Source organism: Cardiocondyla obscurior, linkage group LG19, assembly GCF_019399895.1.
Source record: "Cardiocondyla obscurior isolate alpha-2009 linkage group LG19, Cobs3.1, whole genome shotgun sequence".
NCBI lineage: Eukaryota > Metazoa > Arthropoda > Insecta > Hymenoptera > Formicidae > Cardiocondyla > Cardiocondyla obscurior.
The window spans coordinates 577,946-593,632 of record NC_091882.1 but is presented as its reverse complement, the minus strand read 5'-3'; the positions used below and the strand labels follow the sequence as shown (position 1 = coordinate 593,632).

At 39.6% G+C, this 15,687-nt stretch overlaps 1 protein-coding gene across 1 annotated transcript in view; it reads left to right on the top strand.

The window, feature by feature from the left end:
* The first annotated feature begins 53 nt into the window (after window positions 1–53).
* Window positions 54–15,687, top strand: part of Qless (decaprenyl diphosphate synthase subunit 1 qless) — a 28,182-nt gene continuing 12,548 nt past the window's right edge. Inside the window, exon 1 of the mRNA XM_070669824.1 lies at window positions 54–577. Coding sequence (XP_070525925.1) covers window positions 419–577 — 159 coding nt within the window. The 5' untranslated portion in view covers window positions 54–418. The remainder of the gene's footprint in view (window positions 578–15,687) is intronic.

The window sequence follows — 15,687 nt, the reverse complement described above, 5'->3', positions numbered from 1 at the left end:
AATTAACAGGTACGAATAATAAAATGAAAGCTACGTGGTGCGATTATCGGGAAATTTCAACAAAGGGCATAAGTGATTAATATATAGACCGCCAGGGTGTCTTTGGCACGTCCACCGCGTTTATTTCGACCGGAATGTAGAAAGTTAGCGAAGCGCAGATATGTTCACGCGCATGCGGACCTTGAGGTGGCACGGGCGGCTCGCTAAAAGGTTGATACGTGATCTAAGGTTGAGCGGCGCGGAGCTCGGAGCCGCTCTCATTCGCGGCAATCGCGGCTAGAGATCACCGTGACGTGGACGCGGGTCGGTGGGTGGTGGGATATTTTCCAAGTGCTGGTGGGATCGGAGTGTGGATAGAGTCGCGCAAGAGGTACGGGCCACTCGGGCGGTGACGAGTCCCCTCACTATAGTCCGCGCGATGGCATGTATAGGATCGAGTAGGCTTTGTGCTCGTGTGGAGAGACTGTGCCAGTTCGGACATTTCGCCCCGCAATTACGGAGGGTTACAACGACGGCATGTGTGAAGTCACGGCCAGCGGGTGGTCGCGCGGGCGCCACGCTTCTTCAGCACTGCCAGGTAAGTCCGGCGATTTTCTCTCAACGGAAACTCGACGTCGCGGCAAGTGGCCAGATTCGAGTCGCCTCTCCGCGTGCCCGGTGCCTCGACGGCCGACGTTCCGTCGAGAAAACGTACTGTCTCATTCAGCTTTCTTAGAATTTTCGCGCCTCACTCGGTGGCGGCTCGGCCGCCCGAGCGCCGACCTAACCTACGTCCGGCGGTGACAGTTCACCGCCGATGAGAATTTCCCCGATCTCGAAACGAAGATTGATCGTCGATCGAAGCGGCGGAGAACCGGCGTGCCGCTCCGCGAGAGACCCTGATTTATGTTAATATTCGCTCGGAATAGTTCAACAAACACGTTTATACTACTGATTACGCTGAGAGTAATTACATAATATGTAGGTCGAGTTCTAGTTGCGACGAGACCTGCTCGGTCAGGCCTTGGAAGGGTTTTCGCAGAGGGCCGAAGGGCGCTCTCGCGAGGCGTGAACGCACCGCGGATCGTGCCGATAAGATCCGCGAGCGAGCACGTGAGGACATTTGAAATAACATTCGCTTCGGCTTGCGGTTATCAGCTGGTCCCAGCAGACGCCGTATAGATCGTCTGCTAGCGATTACCGTGCTGTCAAGCGAGCGATAAATTCTCGAACATGTTCAAATCGTGCTTGATCGTATCGCGCGGACGATCGCGATAATTCGTACGCGGATTTCTCGCGACATTTCCCCGCAACGAAAGCCTCGAATTAAGTTAAAGTCCCTTATTCTCACGCGATTTTAGAAGCTGCATTGACTAGGAAAGCGTAGCTGGTTGCGCGCATGTGCACGTTCGAATTCGAAGCCGCGGAAAAGTTCAATTCAGACGATCGGCAGGTGTTCCTCGTGGTTGCTCTATGTCGCACTTATACATCTTAAATGAGACAGGTATACAACGAGACGTTGAAAGAAATAATAGATAAATTAAATATAGAAACTTTTATTTAATAAAATAATTTTGTATCAAGAATAATTTTTTTTTGCACTAAGAAATTATATCTACTTAGTTTAAATCTAAAATTTTATTATTTTAGAGATATTTGTTATATAACATTGAATTTGATTTAATTAGATATATTGTTGGTTCTATGATGTAATATTGATGAATTTAAATTTCAAATTTATAAAAGATGAAAAATACAGTAAAGAGAAAAGAAATATTACCTGCAAACTTTTTCGTACCACGGATAGAAATATGTTGAAAAACTAATGAAGCAAATGTATTCCGTGACTGTTGTGTAAATTATTACCTTTCGACGTCCTTCGAAGATGTATTTAAAGTGGAAACCTTCAACTCTTACTTCAAATCCTTTCTAGTAAGCCGGAAGAATTTACGCAAGTTGTTTTCAAATGCTTTTCATTATTTTGCTCATGTACATATGTATAAAGAAATTTATTTCATGTTGCTTCGACAAATGAATGAGTTTGTCTAGCAATTTTAAGTACATAAGTATTCTATACATTGATACGAATTAGCGATATTACACTTTAAACAAAAAAAAAGACGTAATTTTCTTTGGGAGGGAAAGAAAAATTTATTTTATAATTTTCATTGCATATATAGAATTCGCAAACAATTTTTTATTTAATCTATTATTACACTTTTTATTAAAATTAGAAATAAAAACTCATTAAAATCAGTATTGATTGATATAACTTTTAATTAAGGCATAAAAATTCCTTCTTCGTTGATTTTAACACAAAAAAATGAGCGACAAAAATATGTTCCTTATTTGATTTTTAATAAATTTTGCTTTAACGTTAAAATAAAGTACAATTTTAGAAAAAAGACGACCCAGACTTGAATAATGGTGCTACTCAATTTGTAAATTTATACATACTTATTTTAATACTTCGAAAACTAGGTAGTAATGCTTGATTTCAGCATTCCTTTTACCATTTCAGCTGAATAAAATTTCGGTTTATTTTAATTTATTCTTTATTCAAAATTTCGTTAACTAATTAATATTCAATTCAGTTTACGTGTTACACGGTCCTCGAGTCTGAAACTCTCACGCATGGTATTTCACGTATGGAATGCAGGATATACATAAGTAAACGCGAAAAGCCACCCTTAAGATCCCGCTCGTGCGTCGCACGGCGGCCGCGTGTGTTCTCGTGAAATCACAGTTGCGATTTTCGAGCCGCGTGGCGTACGTGCGAAATCGCGACTTTCTCGGATCGAAAGCGCCGACGGCAGAAGCGGGGCTTCGAAATTTCGCCGTCGATGATCGATCGCCGGAGCGGAGTGTCGTCGATCTTCCGAGAGGAGGGCGGCGGCCGAACATATTATGCAAGACTTTAGCAAAACCGGAGTCGGCGCGACCAAGGCAGCCACACTGGCGACGGTTTTTGCTCTTTTTTTTCTTTTTTTTTTTATTACGGGCATCTATCGTCACGGCGATCGCGACGACGGTCAATATTATTAAATCGGCTCCGAAGACCGGTTATTCGCGCGACGAATTTTCGTGCCGCGTTTACGTGCCGTAAGTAGGCTAACAGGCTGCGCGAGAGATACTTCTTGGAGCGCACTCGCGCTCTTGACTTTCTCGGCTTGACCAGCTATAGTATGCGGTCCCCCACACCTGTTTCCACCGCGGAGCACCCCGCGACTTTTACTCCTCTCGTGGAAACGACACTTTCCGATCGAGAGTGAAAACCGCAGAAATCGAAACCTCACGCATACCTGCGTCCTTTTGAGAATGCGTCCGACGAACGCGCGCGATCCGTTTCTTTCGCGATCTACCCGCCAGACTAGTTTCTCTGGGTTTTGCGGATTTTATTTTGTATATTTCAAATTCAAATGTGTCGCTTTATACTTTTTTTTTTATTTCCTTCCCTTTTTTCTTTCGAACTTTTTATTTTATTGAATTTAATGTCATATTTTTTTAGTTTCTCGCGCTTATAAATTTTTTATTATTTTTTTTCTCATACGTATTCGTTATATGATTTGTATTATTTATCCATAAAGATCTTTTAAGTCTTTTAAGCCTACTGCTAAATTATTTTATGCAATTTTCTTTTTTTTTTTCAAGTTTTATAAAATGTTGAAATGTCAATGTTACAATAATTTCAAAATTTATTTCTTTTTTTTTTCTATGTACATTATTTGCAAACGACTGACGCTGTAATATACTTATTTATTTTATATAATCTCGGTTAACGTAAAGCCGAGCAAACCAAACAAATTAGTACATTAATCTCACTTTACACCGGCTACGCAAGTCTATACCTTTGAAGTTCGCATTGCATAATTTCATTGCAGCTAATGCATATTCTCACAAGTAGGTCGATTCATTACCGCGTCGTTATTTAAATTGCCGTTGCTTAAACTTGAAACGGTTGATAAGTGGAGTGGTATATGAATAGTACTTGGCGATTAGTTTTTCTGCGTACAGCCGCACTTAACTCACGGTATGTACAGGCGAAAGGTACAGGAAGTAAGACAGAGAGTATTTATCAGATCGCGATATCAGATTGTATCTTGAACTGTGACACTCCGCCGCAAAAGCAGAATATAATTTAATATGTCTTTCCTTAAAAAAAAAAAATAAATAAAAAAAAGAGGGAAAAAGAGATATAGCATTCTAGCTCGTTTTTCTTGTGAAACATGCAATTTTACGTTCACGGGTCTACGCTTGGCATATTGTTGATTTACACAGAGGAAATTTAGCAGGATTTCTTTATTCTATTTATCGCGAGCAAAGTGTGACGTTTATTGTACTTCATTATTTACTGTTAATTATTTTTTTCCGGTTGAAAAATTCATTGGAACCGTAACAACTTGTAGAATAATTCTTCTCGTGCGTTAAATTTTTTTGTTTACAGTTTGTCGATTGACGTTAATAAGATTGTTTAGCAAGTAAAATCGTGAATCATGTATATAACGTTATCAATGATTAACTTTTTTTTTTCGTTACACACGCTTATTCCATAAATTGATATTAAAATATCCATTTATATAATACTTCTTTTTTAATCTTTATTTTACAGTATGACGTATTAATTTGCCGTAGACTCTGTTTGCTTGCAGTATCAATTGATGCGATGTCAATTACGATGTCAAGTACTGACAATAAAATTAGAATAACTGTCGAATCACGTCTTCCGTGAACAGAAATAAAATATCTTGGGACGTATCTCGCATATATAGGAAGGAATTCAACATTTTGTACGTAAGACATTTTTTTTTCTTCTTCTTTCGGCTGTAAAATAAATATGCAAGTCGAAATAGCTTCGTGATCTTAAGGCGAAACGGCTTGCATTCGTGCGTGCCGAATTCTCCCAAGTACATTTAATTCGTAAGATTCGGGCGAATAAACGATCTTTAGGCGAATAGAGGTACCCAAATGTCACGAGTATTTTTAATTATATTTTTTATGAAAACCGGATGTGGCGGCATGGAAAAATCCAGGTGTCTGGATGAATCAGTTTCGAAGGCCTTAGTAATTATAGAAATCTCACGAAATGCACAGTAGGGAAGAAGACCGGCTGATAGAATAATAAATAAGTTGCGGATCAGGTTGTTAAGTCACACCAATGATTCCCAATGATGATATCGAAAGAAAATCTTGCGAACGTCAACCTTTCCGCCGGTTTCGCTCGTACCTCGTTATTCGGTCGCTCGGCATTCTGTATATGAGTAGAGGCGCGGTTTTCCTATGCTAATTCGCTACGGGCACTTCGCAGCAATTTCTTGCGTTAACAAGAATAAATTGCATTGTTGATATATTCATGCACATTCCCGTACGTGTGCAAATACACGCATGCCCTTTATACCAGAACCAAATAGCGAAAGTCGCTAGGTCACGCATTGATAATCGTCGCCCGTTTGAGCGGCGTCGTGCTTGTAACCTTTAGGAAAATGAATCGTAAAGAATGACTCCAGCACGACGACTTGGAGCCACTAATTTAGTTCTTACCGACGATAATTAATGAGAGAAATTGCTTAAATCGAAATAAATTCGTTCTCTTATCGATGAAATTACTTATGCAAAAAGTATTTAAGCCGTCAATAAATTTTATGTCTGTAAATTTTAATTGTCAGAAATTTGGATAAAAAATACCGAGTTACGCGCTAAAGGTCAGTTGTTAAAAAAAGAATTTTGCAAAATCGATTCGATATTTTTTCTTCTTCTTCATAGAGTTTTTTTTAATATACGTTGTATTTTGTTAATACATTAATTTTCATTTTAGAAATGATATATTTAGTCTGCATAACGGTTCAAAATTACTTGCTTATTTTTTAATATAGATTACTTTAAAAACTGCAATTATTCACAACCTGTAATTTGTTTTACTTTGATAATTTCCATTGAAACGAATCTGTTAACACATTGTTCAAATAAATTGCAGAAGTAAATTTTAACAACATAGCCTGGCTAATTAACAAAAACTATATGGCATACATTAAATTAGAATTATGATGAGGACATGAACAAACATATTTATTAGATTTCATTAACGTATACAAAGTATTGGTTTGTACAAAAATGATTTGTAGTCACTCTGTAATTGAAACGTGCATCCTTGGAAAACAATGTAGAGTTAATAACTAGGTGTTATCGTGCGAGGAGGTGAGAGAAAGGATGTCGCCGCTTCAAGAACGTATAATTGCCGATGGTATATTATTATGCCAACTCCAAGCTTTGAGGACGATCTTGAGATATTACAGAAGGAAGAACCGCAATTATGTTTCACGGACGGACTAACTGTACTTATTGCAAATAAGTCTGCAAACAGACAAATTTAAAATAATGCGTGGGAATTATCGAAACTCGATAAATTACATCGTTTTCTCTTGTCGTGCGCGTTAATTTTTTTAGTCCATTTATTAACAATAACAGCGATGCCATTTAACAAATTTTTATCTATTTCTTTACGGTTACGCGTGACTGAAAGATTTGATACGGATTGGAAATTGAAATCGTTGACACGTGTGTCTAATATTCCCGGACAGTTTTACGATGCGGTGATTTTCCCCGATTGATTTGCAGCGTTACGCTGCGATCATGCGAAGAGCACATTTGAGATAATCTTTATGCCTGAGGTTAGACGGACGTCTTTTGACAGAAAATATGAATAATAAATTTTAAACGCGCTTCTTCGACGGTTATTGAAAATATTACAGCGTAAGTAGTTTTTAAAGGTTTTAACGTGACTTTATGTAATTGATAGCGGGTCATTAATGACAAATGAGTTGATGAAGAAAGCTGTAAATTTTTTTTCTTTTAATCGACATAACAAGCGGTTCTTCCCGATGCGATACACTCGACCCAGAAATCTCCAGGATACGAAAGGCACGAAATTGACGCGGGTATGCCGTACGTCTGATTCATGCGCGCCCTGAAGTGCGTCAGATGATGCGTCCCATGCATGATGAACATTTTGCAGACGCGATATGGCACGTAGCTGTCGACGTAATTTGCAAAGCTTATGGGGATAAGACCGGCATTTAAATTGCTTAGATTGCACGATAAGATATAATGACGATGATGAAATCGTTTTATGAAGGCTCTTTAACATAAATGAAAAGAATTCTTAACATTATTATATGTATAGGAAATTCCGAACATTACGTAAAACGTGTTATATGTCGAAGACATACGAACAAGGACACCATGTAAAAATATCTCGAGGAACTATATATAAATGATGAGATATAATCGTATAAGGAAAAAAAAAAAAAGAGGTTTCGATTTTTGTTGAATGGACGTTGCTTTAATTAATACTTATTTAATTGGCGATTTTAACGTTTTTGAATGGCATTCTTGCTTCAAGTGAAATAGTCTTTAACCTTTGCGAAGAACTTTGCCAGAGATAGTAATTTAATCCGTCAGTTCCGGATATTACCTATAGTTTACTTTCATATCAGCAGTATCCGCTTTCTCATTGTAAATTACCGTATGCTAAACGATGATTCTCGTATATTAGCCGAAACGGGCAGCTATTAATTATTCCAAGTCAAAATTGCGTTAATTAATTCGTATAGCCTCAAGTGGCAAACAAACCTAATTGTGATACAATCATAGAAATTATCCTTTTAAAATAAATCGTCGGCAGTATATTTTTAGTTAATATTTTCCGAAATTGCAGAATAAATATATTACGTAACGATTTGTTCAGGATTTGCGAATTAATTGGATGGACAATAAATTTTCTCACGGTCATCATTACAATGACCGACGAATTATGTTTGAACATTTGTACAAATAAATGCACGAAACGTATTTCATAACAGGAAGTTGTTCAATCATCTTCGTGTCTCCCGAAAATGGAGAAGTATGTACTCTCCAAACACACGTGACGAGTATAGCAAACTTTCTCTGGCATAGCGCGGAATAATATAGTTTCGATTATATTTAAATATATCTTTTAGTACTTTATGTCTTTTTTTTATATTAACGTATGTTAAAACTGTCAATATAAATTAGAAAATAGATGGAAACGATGTACGTTACGATTGTGCATATGTGACGATTCTGCGGGGGGTTTTTTTTTCTTCTTTTTTTTGTAATGTAAATCGCGATCGGACGTTCGTGAAAACCGTCTGTTAAACTGTTCAGAGGACAGTTAAAAGAGACGTCGCAACGTACATACATGACGATCATTGGCGTTGTCTCATTTTGCAGTCGAATCGTGCAGCGATTCCAAGGCTCGCGGCATCGCGCAAAGGTGTATCGACAAAGATCCTTGAAGAGAAAAGAGTTAGGAATAACGGGTCGTCGACTTTGTTATACTGTACTTTGATTTTTGTTACTGCATACTATTTAAACAAAACACCGGATATTTCTCGTCAAGAATCTTATTATAAGACAGTTAGAGCAATAGAGATTTTAATATTTTTTTAAGAGTTTTAATTAATAAATTACATAATGTGCGTAAAAGTTAGAGGGGTTTAAGTTAAATGATTTAAATTTATGCACGATTTAACGCCGCATAAATCGCTCTTCGAGATCTGCGATACAATTTAAATATCGTTTATATTTTATAAGTATTAATGAAGACCACGAACGACGTGACGACTGCTCAAGATAAACGATATCGACCCTTCCTTTGGCGATGAAACGTTCAGTTTCTCCGTGACAAGAACGGCACGCAGGTGCCCTCGATATCCAAATGCGAGTCGCGGTAAAAGTTGAACGATTACGTACGACGAACTCAATTTTTTTTTTTCTTTTTTTTCTTTTTTTTTTTTCAAGTGTCAGACGAGGCGAATGCCTTCTTCGTCTCGTTCAAGTTTCAATATATCGAGTTTACAATAGTAGATAAAGATTTGTTTCACGTGAAACTGGAGACCTTTGACTCGCGTGAAAAATTAATTTTCTTCCGAAAATAAAAATCACGTTAATAACGCGAGTATAATTCAACAAATTCTCAACTTTGATACAAGGGATATACAGCTTTCTCTGACAATTACAAATGATTTATCGCTAGAAATGCGGGTGACTGTCCGATTATCCAGAGTATCTACCAATCGACTTTCCTATTCGATCGTGTACGCGGTGCCTTTAGATTAATTTAAAAGATTAATTGCCAACTTTTGTAATTACCACCCTGGAGTGGACAAAATCTTGCTTTGTAACTGTGACTTGGTTACTGATAGATTTATGGGATTATTACAGCTTAGAGAGACAGTTGAGTGTCGCCGGGACGCGACAGCATAATTGTCTATCGCAGGAAAAGTTGAGATTGCTCTCGATTCACGTCGGCACGATCACAAAACGGATTTATCGATGCTCTTTGAATATTGCAATATTCGTAATACGTTTCGGGCGGATGTTGATCTTGTGTTGAAATTCAATTCGGCTTTATCATTTCAATTAAAATTCATAAAAACAGTACACTATGAAAACTGTATTTATACTTCCGATGATATATTGCTTGCTTCTTCGCTAAATATATTTTTGTAATTTTTTAACAAATTGTACGATTCGCAAATTTTGCATTATGTAAGTTTTTTCTTTTTTTTTTCTTTTATCGAAGAGACTTCTCATAGAACAGATATTTTTCCCGAAGACAGATAAATCTCGTGGCTCAACTTAAATCCCGCCGTTGCAAAATCGCTGCTTTCCTAAATTAATAATCCGGAATAATTAGCGATGCGAGCCGTTCGAACAAGTGAAAGTACCTAATTCAATTAAGCCTCGTAATGAGACAGGCAGACGCGTAGCGTTAAATAATTCAGATCACAAAACATGTTCTGGCTTTTAAAAGTTACATAAAGTACACCGTAATCCGTTGCACGATACCAATCTGAGATCTTAACGTAAAATGCGCTATTATTTCGAGCACGAATCTAGAAGTAGCGAAAAATCTTGAATCAACTTGTTGAAACGTGGGTCTTAAAAAACGAATTATTTTTTCTGAAACCCTGCAAACATAATTACAACAATTTTATTACATATCTTGATAATAATAGTAATAGAAAAAGCTAATCAACAATATCATATAAAATTATAGCAATACACTTGCGGTGGCAAAATATATTAAATCGCACTCCGTAATTTCGTATCGTAATTCACGTTATGCGTATCAAAAGAAATGTCGAAATAGAAGATAAGAAATACATAGTACCAATTTTTGTTCAGTCTTTGTGTTACAAAATAATATAGTCACGCAGTGCGGTGCACAGAGGAGACTATTTCTAACGAAGATTAGTGAAATCTTTCGCTTCGCGCGAGCGCGGAGCGAGCGCTTTGAGATCAGAGTGATAGGAACTCGGACATTATACCGCAGAGAAATGTTAATAAAATCTCTCAGCGACGCGTAGCTAATTTCACACGAGAAGGAACCAAGGAGGAGAAAGACCCTCCTCGAAACTCTCATCGGATTCCTCTCAAACGCTCGCCATTTATTTCACCTCCCTCCCCTTCCCTCCCCTTGATCTACAAGAAACTTTCTTCGGACCCGTTTGGTAACTTCCCATAGGTATATGCATTCTCATATCGAGCTTGATCACAGTATAGTAAATCTTTAATTATGCCAATGGCCGTAGACCTTTCCAATCAACGCAAAATCGCGTAGAAAGGACTCGCGTTAATGATACACCTTGCCAACCACAGTTTTTTTTTTTCCTTTTTTTTTTTCGCGAGATGCTACGAAGACACGCAACATCCACTCGTCCAACGTTAATGAATCCATGTAGGTTTTATATTCGATTATCGAAAACATCCTAGGTAAGCCGGTATCAAAAGTGTTGAATTGATCGATGCCGCTTTAATTTATCCAAAGTCATAAATTACAGCTCGGCATCACTGTCATTTATATGTATGTATTAATAAGAGAATGTAAAATTGCACGCACGGGGGAATATTTTTCTAGAAGAAAGTTGAGCGCGCAAAAATAATTTTGATTCATTTGTCTTGCATAAAATTATTCGTTCTTGCGCGAGAGGATTTTTTTAAATTCCACAGATATCCTCTCTCGCGACTTTGATGGTTGTATAAATCGGAAAAGTTATTGTTAGTGAGCTCTTAATGGCCCAGGATGAAGGCACGTACGCGTACGTGGAGCGTTTACTGAAAGTGATACCGCTAGCGAACGGGGGGATTCCCGTTTCCAAATTTTTCCTCTTGGTAACTCAGAAAATATCAAGCAGCGATGCATGTTTCGATTAATCCGACTCGGTCCTCCGCCTTTTAATTTCATTTATTCGGCGGCTACGTGCCACTTAGGCGGCCGAGCCTGTTGCGAGAGGGAAAAGTGGATGACGATTGTTCGCCGTGGCAAACGTCCGTGGAAAGTTCTTGAGGAATGCGTGTTGACCTTGATTATTCAAAGCATCAGCTTGGACAACGCCGTCGTGGTCGTTGGTCCTACGTTATTTACCTTATTGCTTTCGACTCCATATAAAATTTCAAGGCGATCAAGGTACGGAGGCGCTTGCGTCACAAAGGGCCACTCAGATGTATAGCCCTTGTCCGCCTGATAAATTGCTTCATCGCGAGAACGGAAATTTAAATGTAAGCGGCAATCATTTTCTCGAACGCACGCGGGATCTAAAAATAAATCAAGTTTGATAAAGCACGTCTTTCATGCCTTTGGTGCAAAAAAATTTGTGACAAGTTTGTCTTGTTTCTTAGCGCGACGGAATCTTATTTTCCACTGTTTTCTCTCGAGGTTGCGCGAAGCGTGTAATAAGGAACTAAAGATAATGAGAGTCTTTGAAGCGACGAAATGCGTACGAAGTTACAACCGTTCCAAGAGCCATGACTTAAAATTTATTGTTCTTTTTTTTTTAAGTCTGTAAAGGGTAAAATTTTTTGCGCGTTGAAGTCGAAACCGGTGGATTTCTAGCACTCTAGCCATTTTTTTTCTTTTATTTCACAAAATAGAGGGGGAGGGTGAGGACCAACTTCACAGATGTATACACTCAAGCTATCATCGAAGCAATACGTAATCAGTGGTCAATAGCATCTCGACATTTGCATAATTGATGCGTGGACGTAACGCGTTTCGGAGCACGCGCGAGCTTCTCACGTAGACGTAATAGTCCGTAATTCGAATCAAGTATACGTCACTTTCTTCAAGACGAGGTCTCCTTCTTTTTTTTTTCTTTTTTTTTTCATGATGATGAAATTACTCAAACAGCCCGTGTCCCGCAAGCAAACGGTACATGTTTCGTGCTAGTTCGCCGGCGTTATCGGCGAGCGATGTGAGTATCGACGCCGACGTTTCGATTGACGTTGTAATGACGCACCTCGGAACAAATAGAAACTCCAATATATACGTTAAGCATACGCGTAGAAGATATTGTATTGCACCATTGCGTGCCGGCAACAACTTTTACCATGCGCCATGTATGGTGCATTTGGCGCTCGCTCTTTCTCCCGGTTCTTCGTAACCGTTTATGGTTAGCCATGCTGCGCGCTTAGGCGTTACTGAGAAAACGCCGGATAATTAAATCAAGACTTCTCTCAGTCGTGAAAAGTTTTCTCCGAAATAATTGCACGCGAGTTGAACGGCCTTCTCCGAGCGATCGGAGGAAAAATCTATTCGCAGGCTTTTCGTTTCAAATCGAAATTGACGCATAGCGGATCCGGCGCGATCGATCGGGCGCGTAACAGCGGCGAGAAAATCGCGGCGGGATATCCGAAAGGGAGAACCCACGGCTCTTTGCTCCGGGATCCGAAAGATTCTGAAGGTTCCCGGCGCGAAGAATCGTGAGAGTGACCTTGATTCTTCCCATCGGATACGTGCATTAGAGCACGCCGTTCATCGAAACGGACGTCAGCATCGATGAACGCTGTGAGCGATTCCAGAATGTGGGTCGGCGTTCACGGAGAAAGTGTATTTTCCCACTACTGCGGTCTCTTGACATTCGATATCGTACTTCGAGACGCGGCGTAGCTTCTTCGTTCCTTCCGAAAGTCAACCGCGATTTCATTCATGCCGATTCTTCGCCCGCTCCGCCCGGAAATCACTTAATCGCCTTTTACAAAAAAGCTTCAATTATCTTTATCGAGACCGGACAGGTAACGGACAGATATCTCTACCTCGTCGTTCGATTTTTCAAAGATATGGCTTTCGATGATTCATTTCAGTTTGCCTAACAGTCGTTTATCAAAGCGTTACCGATCCCGGAGACGTTCGTTAGAAATCGCTAAACGCGCGCCTGTGTAACGAATAGGAATATGTTCGGCTTCCGATTGATTTTCCTGAAATGCCGAATTTATCGGGCGCAGATATTATCGAGACGATTTTCCAAAGAAAGTAGCAAGAGGCTCGGATATCGTGAGGTGAAAGCTATCTTCTTGGCGAGCAAACAAAGTACTGACTGTCGAGACTTTAAAGATTTGGTAACATGCACTTGGCACGTCGACGTGAGCGGCTGCTGCTGCTTCACGAGCAGAGGAAACCTCTCACGTCACGCGTATTAAGGATCCCGCGCAAACGACAATACAATTTTCATACCCTTCGCCGTCATATTACTTTGTTAACGATTACGACTTTATTTTGCAATCGCCTCGGCTTGATGGCTGACGCGCGGGCTCGCTCTTTTAATTGCATAACTCACTCCCGTCCGAGGAATATATATGTAAATATCGATGCACGAGGGGGATCGAAAATCATCATATTCTAATTATAAAGAGGAGGTGAAAGAAGGTGAAAGCGTCCTTCGCTTCGGATTGAAATTTCGGTTAATTCTTATGTCATGGGCTGCTCGCCGTCACGCAGCCTGAACTTCAGCCTTGCACTTTTACGGGACGTCCTGTTGCGGGCATAATCGCACCCCGCGAGCGGATAAAAGTGATAGACGCGTCCTGTGCTCGTTGAAGGATTAATACAGGCGGAACGTATTAGCGTGCACTCGCAAGAAGTGAACGTAACGATATTTTTTACCGAGTCTGTTATTCTCGATATAGAGTGGAAATTCACTCTTCATTTCTTCCATTTTATGTACGCCGGTTTTGTTTTACGGTGCTGTATTTTTTTTTTTTTTTTAAATTGTTTATTCACTGACGGATCGCAGAAGGCTGCCGCTGCTCGATATAGAAAGCAGTACGATAAATCGTTACGTTACTTTTATTTTAATTTAAATTTTTATCCGCGGTGGGAAATTTTTTTCATTTTATTTTATATGACGAAAACTCGGATTGTTATTTCAAGCCCATAAAAATTTCACAGCGTGTGCGCTCGCAGGTTTCACCTTCCAAACCGCGTTTTCCATTACCGCGGTTAAAGTTTCATCTGACATTGCAGTAAATTTCTTGGCAGCTTCTTTCTCTTTCGCTAGGAGAAGGTCTATGTTACCGAGGCAACGAACAATTTTGAGAATAATCAAGGAACAATTTGCTCCCGCATTCTGGTTTTCGCGTTACACAATGTCGCTTACGTATATAATAAAATTTTGCACGGTTATCCCATACGTTCTTACGTGAGATTTCACGTCGACTCCGAAATATCGATGAAAAAAAAAAAAAAAAATCTTGAGTTAATTACATAAATATCGTATAATTAATTACGTAACTTGAAATTGAGAAATGACAGTTAATTGGAATATAATTATCATAACTTTTCCCCCGAAAGATAACACCCATCTTGGAATTTCCGAATTCGCCGAACATACCGTTACATTATCTTCGTTCAGTCGAAACAAATTAAAGTATTTCGTAGATACAGAGCCCGGTATCTCGGAATTAGCACTAAGCATGCGTCACGAGTATATCTGAGAAGAGAATAATAATCTCTTCTTTCCTTCTTTTTAATGTTGAATTTCCGACGAACAAGGTCGCGACACGAGAGTGCATAATCTTATCCTCACTGTAGAAACAACGATTCCTTTTCCTCGTGGCCCTCGCTCTCCATGCCTTGTATATCCGAAACGCAAACGTCTTCCTAGCTCCGGGGATTACCGGTTCTTTGTGCGTAAAGCAACCAAGGCGATATCTTCAATTGAAGACCTTGATGGATTAACTCCAATTATTTACGATTTTATGGTTTCCTTGTTTTTTTTCCCTTCATCAAGAAAAATCATAAGATCGTAAAGAATTGGAGCTGTTCCTTTCTCGCACCAGTCTTCAATTGATGCGATTCTCTGTACGTCGAGCTAACACACCTGTTTCCTTCGCGTTCACATCTCAAGGGATCGAAGATCGTTTCTCCCTTCGGTGCTGACAAATTCCGGGGCAAGTTTACATCGTGTAAAACCCCACAGCAGTCCGAGCGCCGTCCAGTCATGTAATCGCGCTTTCTCCTCTTATAGAAACGCCGGCTGTTCGATTTGAGATCTACGAGGCTCCACCCAAATCCCGATTCGCAAATTCCACGCGCGAGCTCCTGCTTGGCGAGAGATCGCGATGATTCATTAAATCCATCGCGCGCGTTTCTACATTCGCCGGTGCCGCTTACTTGAATATTCGAAATCGGACGCGGCAAGCGCGGTCGATAGCGAGCAGACAAAAATACACGTGTAAAGTAAATTTGACAAAAAAAAGAAAAAATAAAAATCTACCGTTTGACACTACCTTTTCCTTCATTATGCGCGAGTTAGCTCCTACCAGCCGTTAATCGCAGGTGCGACTCGTTGGCGTTGCGACATACCTCGGAGGAGGCACGCGATTTTGCAATATCAGTTTCTTACCTCTTTA